This window comes from Poecilia formosa, unplaced genomic scaffold (assembly GCF_000485575.1).
Source record: "Poecilia formosa unplaced genomic scaffold, Poecilia_formosa-5.1.2 Scaffold237, whole genome shotgun sequence".
In the NCBI taxonomy this organism is placed as follows: Eukaryota; Metazoa; Chordata; class Actinopteri; order Cyprinodontiformes; family Poeciliidae; genus Poecilia; species Poecilia formosa.
The window spans coordinates 56,695-66,335 of NW_006800176.1; the positions used below are offsets into that span (position 1 = coordinate 56,695).

Consider the following 9,641-nt stretch of genomic DNA (forward strand, 5'->3'; position numbering starts at 1 on the left):
AATATTCAATTGACAATAAAGAAAATGTATTAGCTTTGATTAGAGGTGAGACTTCTGGGATGTGTTTTGTATTTATTACAGTATTTCTTAAATCTCTTACACATAATATTTTCTGTTTCAGTCATATTCTGTTCTTTATCTGCTGCTTCGTGTTTCATTTAGGGTGAAACAACCAATCAGAGCCAGGAGAAGGCTCTTAGCACTGTCAACCACCCTCGTGTACGCGCTTCTCACACCCTCCCATTATCTCTCTCTCTGCCCAGCCCAGTTATCATGCCAGATAACAGTTTTCCTGTAATGAGGGGTTGTTTCTCCGCCACTAGCACATTGAGCAGCGTACACATGAGCATGATTGACACACAGTTCTGGTTGGGTGGTTCTGACTGGGAGTGGTGGATTTCTGAGCAGAACCACAGGCAGGAGGCAGAGGAGCTCGATTTTGTCTCAGATTATCTCTCTCATGTTATACTGTCATAACATAAGTGACAGTTTTAAGAAATCGTTTGTGTTTCTATAAAAGTTACCCACTGTTGTTTTAAGGAACAGATAGGGACAAAAAAAAAAAACAAACAAAAAAACTTGATGGCATTTTTTTTTTCTTTCTTTTTTACAGCACATAAATCGGTCCAATTTAAAAGACATCCCACGACGAAGTGGCTTATAAATTATATTTAACAATCAAAACTATTACAGCTAATGATGCATTGAATTTATGACCACATTTTAAAACAGATTTACCCTACAGAGCGTTTTCCTAAAGTAGGCTCGTGTCCTCCAGTTGGCTCTGAGTCTCTGTGTGTAATTGAGCCAGTAGGACGGACTGCTTGCCTGGCCAGGAACAACGTTGCTATCAGCAGTGTCAGGGTGAGAGCCAACAACCTGCTGCTTTCTGAGCTGCTCACGACTTAAAGCATTCAGCCAAGAGACAGGATAGCTAAAGGAGAGGGCCATCGCTCCTTCTGCTGTTTTAGTGTTTTGGTCTTTGGTAGGTTAGGCTGCCATTATTAACACTCAGGTAAGACACTTCTAAAGCTGTCTCTGCTTAAGCAGTGGCTTAACAGCTCAACTTTCTGTTGGCGTGCTTAGAAATATAACTAGCTCCTTAAGCAAAGATATGTTTTGCTAGTATTCCCTGTGAGTATGGACCACACCGTAATCCTCATGTATCAAAGCACATTTTACAATCGGTATGATGTAAAAGTCTATTTTTCCAAGAAACTGAGTTTTTGTTTTTGTCAGCTTTAAGTCGTGTTCATCAAAAATGACAGAATAAACCCTGGAAATGCATCACAAAACTACTATATATATTAGTTGTAATCATTAAAATAAATTACATGAGATGATATACCAGGTTACTGAGATGAATCTGTGTTCATAAAGAAAATCAGCAGAATTTGGACAGTTATCAAACGACGAGTGTATGTATTTCACAGTTTTAAACGTCATTTATTTAAATCTTTACAGTACAAGGTCGTTCCTGTTCGTATCTTAATACTAAAACATTCAAACGCACTGTGGTAAAGGGGTTTGAAAAGAAGGCTAAATGTGCCCACACAAGAAAACCAAAGCTGTCAGTCATCATATTTTATTGTTTACAACCAAGAACACACCGCTGCCGTCAGTTTTGATCAACCTTTAGACATGTCAGATACGCTAACGCTGAAGCTACGTGGATAAATTTGGCCAGCTGATAGTTCCTTTAGATGGTTCACGGCTTATTTTATGCTGTGATGTGCAGTTATGGTATGTCTCGAACCACAACTATTTATAAAGACATTTTTAAATCTAAAGCACGTACAGACTGCAAAGCTGAAGATGCATGATGAGCATATCTTAACATTTACACACTTTTGGGAGGCATTATGTAGTGTGAATTGGCTTTTTCTTGAATATTGTGAGTCAGGAGAACATACTGGATCACACACTGCCGGATATGTTGAATGCTGTTACACCAAGGCTGCTGTTCTGTTTCTGCTTGGAGAAATTGGGCCGTTTTTTTTGGCAACATTTCAAATGACAGAAATTTTAAATAAACTCGGTGACAAGTAGATGCAACAGAAGTGAAATACTCCATTGGTTCTTGTCAGTCGGAGATGTATTGTCTTAGTGGAGAACTTTTGTCTTTCCTTGTGCTCGTTCTGTGATGTGGGACGGATCGGTACAGAACCCCGGGTACTTGCTGCTCCTCTTCTTCGTCAGAAGTGGCTCTGGTGGGGTAGGGCTTCGGGAGAGGAGCCCCAGGACAGGCAGGATAGGGTGGCAGCAGATTTCGAGGAAGAACAAGAGGTGCTAGGACACCAGATCCACTCGTGCCCGATCCGTTTAGGTAAGAATAGCCCCTCATTGTGTGGAGGGCATATGCAGGGATTAAAAATGGATAAGAAGACTGGTGATTGGCCACAGAGGAAGAGTCTCTGGTGCTCCAGTAGGGATTCCCCTGCAGGGATTGGTTATAGGTGCTGGGTTGGACGCTGCCGTGGGAGTGGTGCTGCAGTTGGTTGCTTTGGCGACCTGTGTATGCCGTGGACTGAGCCAGGCCAAAATGTAGCTTGATGGCCATCAATTCAGCACTAAGCCTGGTGTTTTCTTCTTTCAGAGCCATGAGGTGAGACTCCAGCGCATAGTCATTTAACTTCCTCTTCTCCCGTGACCGCTTGGCTGCCTCGTTGTTCTTGCGACGCTTCTCCCAATAGAGGGCGTCCTTCTTTTCCTCGGGTATGAATTCCCTCTTGCGGCGAGGTCCTTTACGCACCAGGTCACTTTCACCGTGGAAAACTGTGCTGTCTTCACCTCTTTGGAAAGGGAGGGAAAGGGACTCCATGCTTAATGTAAAAGAAACACAAAGAAATGACCTAAAAGAAAAGAAAAAAAAGAAATAATTACTTGCAGAGATGCACAAATTTGTCACAAAAAAATCCTAGAGAGCTACGTGATAGAAATGTCAAAGTAAGCTGGCGCTCTGGGTAAGCCCCTATGTCGGCCCTCCTCCCACAAACCGCACCCAGTCCCGTGACAAAGTCTTTTCTGCAGAAAACAGTAACTTTACCTTGTAACTTGACAAAATGGGAACTGAAAACAATTTGTCTAATCGAAGACGGTCTTGTGTCAGAAAAAAGATATACACATAATATGACAAATAAAGATATACCTCAAATTTCAAATATTGATATTGCTGAATATGACAATGCTTTTGTACTCACTGACTTTTAATACAGTAAGATATTAATTTGTTGAGTTTCTTTTATGATTATTTTTGCTTTTCTTTGATCTGTGTTGTACTGTGTTTGTGTTTTGTTTTAAGTTGGAGTTATTATTGTTTGTTGTTCTTAAATGTGTTATATCAATAAATTTGATTATATATAGAAGGGAATATGGTATTTCTGTTTTGGTTTCCTGCAGATTGCAATTGCAGACTTGGGAATCCTGATAAAAAATTGTGTAATAACGAAATTATTATATATTCTGTTACATTGTGTTATATTGTAGTTAGTTAATAATAATAAAAGAAACACTTTTATTTTCCTCAAATCTTTGTCCTGTATTTTTGTCATAATCATAATCAACTAACTGAAGTCAAATAATCAATGATAATTATTCAGTGACATATCAATAAAAAGCATTGTATCGGTTTTGGTATCAGCGATTCTAGTCCTGTATTTACTTGGTATCGGATCAACACCAAAATTCCCAGTGTCGCACACCCTTTATTAAAATGTCATGATCAACTTTCTGTAAAACCAAAGCTGATGTTTTTGACAGAGGAGATTTTCAAACAATTTAAAACAGATCAGTCTCTGTGCTGTAATGTGGTCAAAAAAAGGTGGGAAGATTAAAGGTTTTGGTATTTAAAAAAGTAAATTTAAACAGAAACTGCCTTCTCAGTTACTTTTGTCAAAATTCCTATCATGTCTCTGTAAAGACATTTTATTGAAGACATTTGTTTATTTGATTTTTTAAAATTTTCTTGCTTGAGAGGAACATTGTGCATTCATGGCTATTTTGAACAGCACAAATGTCTGTGGACCCAATTACAGCTGAGGCTGATTTCCATTGTTTGTCCCCCCTGCCAGGTGTGCCATCTGGCCTCGGCTGAATAACTTAATGTTAAAAAGAACAAACAAGGAAGATGATAGATAAAGGAAGAAAACATCAAGACATTTTATGCTATCTAGAAAATAGAATAAAGACAATACTCCAAGCTACCTGTCAAGTTCCATAGATAAACTTCACATACACACAATACCACAATTTTACAAAGTATATTGTAACCAAACCTCCCATAAAAACAAATACACACAGACAAACACACGCACTATGCACACAAAGTAAGTTTTACTGACTATGTTCCCATATTTGGGTGGACACAAGCCACATCTTCAGCTGGTTTTTAAAATAATTATCAGTCGGACTTTCCCTGGCATCAATAACCGACAGACATGTTTCAACACTCACCACCCATGGCTGACAGAGCTGTCTGACCAAACTGTGATAATATTGTTCTCTACGACAATCTGCTGAAAGCTCTGATAATTCTCTACTCATGGAAATTATCCAGTACTTTGTTTATCATGCCTCCCCCATGAGATCATCAACATTTAAGAAACTAAGCTTAGGAAGAATTTTACAAAAACTTCCTGATAAGTTTTGATAAGAAATTGATAAGAGATTATAAAGTGCCTTCAGTGCCCTCTTACATTTTAACTTTGTGCATTTTAGTGCAGAAATACATGCAATCGACCAGCTGCTTGAACAATAATCTATGTGCACCAAAATTATTGAGTGTGAAAATGACCTCATTGCGTTTAGGTGCAGGATTATGCACCAGAAGTTGGAGGTGTCGGCATATCTTAGATTTAGAACTACAGCACAATAAACTACAGATGCGATTATGCAGAAAAAGCTCTTTGGTTTTGCTGAAATCAAGATTATGAATCAGATTCAAGCTTCAGAATCTGCAGCAGTATTTTCCCACAGCATGCACAAGACAAATGTCTACCTCTTACTGACGAGTCACACAAATAAACAACAGAAAATAAAAAGATCAGTTCATTTGAATGCTGCAGTTAGTGGTATGCCACCATGTCCATATTAAAAACCACCACTGTGTCTCGTAATGTTGTAACAGACATTGGTAAATAAAAAAAAAAGAATTCATATTTTTATAGACAAAACCTTAATAGGTTGAGAAAATAAACTCACCATGAATTTAGAAGTGTACTGCGGTTTATCTTCTAATTCAATTAGTTCCACAGAATCTCATTCTACAAAAACCTTCAAAACTGTGCATGCTTATTCTTAAAGTAGAACAGAGCTGACGTTTTTTCAGCTCTTAACACCTGCCACCACTACGGAGGTGCAGTCGCTGTACCTAAGCTCTGTCACTCAAAATCAACCTCTTCTGCTACCCTGACCCATTCTCACCTCCTACCTGTCTAGACCACTTGAAAAAATGTGACAGGAAACAGAAACTACTTCTTTCCTTACTTCTACGTTCCAAGTGTCAAAGGTTTATCGTAATTTTGGCTGCATCACTTGTGCCCAACATTAAAGTCGGCGTTATTCTAAAGAAGTAATTAAAGCATTTTAGGATTGTTGAAGCGCGTCACGCCTTCAAACCTGAAACAAAACATTTGCGAGATGCAAAGGTCGCATTACGTGGTGAAACAATTAGAAAAGGTTGCATGGGATTAACATATTGTAAGAGACGTTTATTACTCCACAACATCAGCTGGTGAACAAAAGGGGTCAGGTTGACCTTAAGAAGAAAATAATACCAATTTCTGGCAAATTCTTGGTCATTAACATAAATTCACGTGTGGCTTCGAGGGAAACCTTGCAAGATGAGTAGATATGTTAAAACCACAGCGTTCACACTCCCTTGCGTGCGATCACATACATGTTTCTTCATACAACACCGTTACACATGTATCTTTTAGCCTATCTGCTTTTCTCACACCTTTATACTTATAAAGTCATTTCAATCTAACATCATGGTCTCATCTTATGCTTGCAGCTAAATGTGACACCTCTTGATGGAAGCTGTCACTCAGGATGTCACACATAGGCGCTCTCTTGGGAAGAAAGCATAGCAAAGTGCTACTTCAAATTGAAAGGCAGTGTTTATTTTCAAACTACGTTTTTCTTAAAATTATTTCAGTTTTGCTTTCTTGGCCGTTTTGCTCACCTTCTTGTTGTGAATTTGCATGCAAGTGTAACGCAGTGGCAGATGCATCAAAGCTCAGAGTTTAAAAGGGGCCCAGTCAAGCACCTTGTGTGTGGTAGCGAGAAAACACATCGGGTTAAAAATATTCAAACCTATGCCCAGCAACACTGCATACCCTGTGTGTGTGAGATACTGCACACCTGCATACACACTACTTGTGTGGGGCACTGACTGTTGTATATTTAAAAAGCAGCAACAGGAAAAGCGAGAACAATAATCACTCAGGGAGACACAGATGAAGAGAATATAGAAAAAAAAGGGTTCCTGAGTGAAATCTCTCTTGAGGTCGAGCCTGCTCACCACCCCTGCTGCACCTGTTTCTTATTGACTAATTATAGCCACCCTGCTTTTTAGTAAGGAACTTTCAAACTTCTTCTTTTGGCGTCTATCCGTTTTCATGCAGTCCGCCATCTGTTGTTGTGTTGCTCTGCGAGCTGCCAGTCGTTGCTAAAATAACCTCTCATAGAAAAGCATTAGTCCCTCTCTTTGAAACGGCTCTTCACCTAATTACGCCCTGTGTGCGTTTGTTTTAAACCGTCATCGGTAAAATTCAAGTGAATTACTCCACGCAGCTCGACTTCAATGATTTGTTCCCTTCGTTTACGGGCATCGCTGGCAACAGCTAATAGCGTTTATCCACAAATGTTATGTCTATGAATTATTTCCTTGGTTTGTAAAGTTTTCATATTTCAGATGTATTCAAGTCCCGAGTGGGCAATTAATGTAACAGCAAATAGGTGGATATAAAAAGACATTAAAAAAAAACTAATAGATAAGGTTTCAAAAGTTAACAAGTAAAAAAAAGAACAATCAAACATACCAAAAAGACATCAAGTATAAAACAATATATAAATGGAAGAGTGCAGCAATGTATATCATTGTCGACTGACGGTTGCTACAAACATCAATGATATATGAAATGGATTCAACCAGCAGTCAGGGATGAGTCCTCTATCTACCTTGTCCTGGATTAAAAAAGAAAAACTGCCACAGGAACAAAGGAATACATGTTCCTTGTACATGTACATGTTGCTTTTCATGCAGAGACGTCGGAGCCAAAGGCAGAAACTGGAACTTTAAAGGGTGAGAGCGGTCAGCCAGACCGACTACAGTTTTCCTGATGATCTATTAAACACTTCTATAAATGTGCATTATCCAACTCCTAAGATCTTATTACGTTACTCTCCTAAGTGCATTTTTGACCTAATACAGGCATCTCCAAATCAACAGAGGAGAGAAAATGTCAGCACAGATTGAATATATGATCTATAATGTAGGGTAAAAAGGGGCCTGACAGAGGAGCCTTGAGGAAACCTGTATGTAATCTTTGTTTTTCAGTTTCATTTTTCAGGCCTGTTTTTCAGTTTACACAAAATATTCCAACAAAACAGGGGTTTTTTTGTTGTGTGTAAAAGCTTAATGCCACTTATTTTACATTCAGATTTATCTTACATGTAGAAAAAAAAACAGCTGTCCTTGATAGTAACTTTTTTATAGCTCTTAAACCAGTCAGAGTTTGTTGTTGTTATTACAGGATGACTAATTATTTTTTAAATCTATTTTACAAACTAATTATCTCATATGCTAACTGGACATTCTTAATTTGTCTTTAACACTGCAGCTTCCTTGGTATTAACCATGAAAACTTTGCCACATGCGCCCACACACTCAAAGTTCATAAACAGACACAAACGGCCTTCACTATAAAATGATGATGAAATGATGACATAAACAAAACTAAACAAAATTCTGCTCAAAAAATCGCAAGAGATGAAATTTGGAAAAAATAAACTGAATGGCACACCATACAAAGAGAAAGAATTCATTTAATAAAGTTTGATCTAATTTGTAGCAACACGTACAGCGTGTCCAAAGCAAACCAGATGAAGAGTATTGTGATTACGCCGATGGTGAAACACAGAGAGGGTACCGTCATGCTGTGGGATAAATATTCTGTAAAACTGGCAGGAAGGCTCACTTATTTAAGTAGAAGCATCAAATACGGCAAACATAAAACTTTTAACTTACGAAGATTAAAGTCAAGTCAGTTTATCAAATCTGGCTTAAAAGATTCAAGAAGAGTTTTGAATCTACTTTTAAAGGCATTTAGACAAGAGGCCCATCACTGATCCACAGGGAATGCGCTCCGTTTCATCGGACCACAAAAGCCAGCTTCCCCCGATGACGGCAAACGGGTAAAACGAACAGCCTGAACGCCTGAGTAAGCTACATAGCATAAATACAACCCTGATGGCGCAGTGCTCGCTCCCTCCTCTGTCTTTCTTATTCCAGGCTGCTGTGGACGGCTATTTCCTGCTGGGTGGGTTTAGGCTTTCTTACGGTTTCTGCTCTTCTCATCTTTATCTTCATTAAGTATTTAATGACAGGGACTGTGGGTACAACTTAAGGGGAAGACTGAATTTCAAAATATGTGGCTTCCAAACAACTATGAAAAGATTTTGTATTACTGTAGCTGGGGCCAAACAATGGAGCGTAGGGCTGTGTATGGAACTAAAACAATGTCCAAACATCAACCAGTCTAAAAAATAAATAAAAGCTATGTTACTTATGTTGTGTAGGGAAGAAGGGAATTAACACAAATATGAGTTTTTTCCTTACTTCCTTCTGTGTTACTATTATTTTTATTGGTAGTTTATTACTGTTATCTTACTAACACTGTTATCATAATTTTTCTTCCTCTCTGCTTTTCTAAACTTTATTTTTTCTTATATAACAGATTTAGAAGAATGTACAGGTGTACACTGGCAAGGAGTTGGTAATTTTTCTGATGCTGTATGTCCGGTTGTTATTTACAATTGTCATTATTATTATTATTATTATTATTATTATTATTATTATTATTATTATTATCAGTAGATTTTCTTGTCTTGTTATGAGTTAGTTTGTAACCATTTTGTTTATGTAATGTAATTTATTTGTTGGCTCTTTAGCACAGTATATTGAACAGGCACATGATATTATTACAAGGTTTTAATTTTTTTTTTTTGATAAATATTGAGTTGGTAGGTAATATATTTCATTAAATTGAGATAAGGGGTAGTAAATATGTGTTCATTTCTTCCTGGTCCTCTTCAAATGGAAAAATGGTGGTAAACAAATTATGATATTCTCTGTTATGTATGCACGTCTTCCCTGTTTGTTTTCTTGTTTTTAAAAACCTGTTTGACATAAATAAATCAATTCAAATTGATTTCATTTAACACATTTTTCACGAATACCTACTCCACAGTACTGCCCCCATGGTCAGGCTTTGCTGTTAAAATCCACTGTTATTTTTTTTCCTCTGGTTGCTCAACAGGGACTCATTGTTGAATTTAGATGAAGGAACGACTACACAAACACACACACACACACACACACACACACACACACACACACACACACACACACACACACA

General features: G+C 37.9%; 1 protein-coding gene across 1 annotated transcript in view; it reads right to left on the bottom strand.

The window, feature by feature from the left end:
- Positions 1–1,425: 1,425 nt before the first annotated feature.
- The window catches only part of nfil3-4 (nuclear factor, interleukin 3 regulated, member 4), a 10,782-nt gene continuing 2,566 nt past the window's right edge, over positions 1,426–9,641 (bottom strand). Inside the window, exon 2 of the mRNA XM_007569139.2 lies at positions 1,426–2,852. Within this exon, the coding sequence (XP_007569201.1) occupies positions 2,084–2,821 (738 nt within the window). The 5' untranslated portion in view covers positions 2,822–2,852 and the 3' untranslated portion in view covers positions 1,426–2,083. The remainder of the gene's footprint in view (positions 2,853–9,641) is intronic.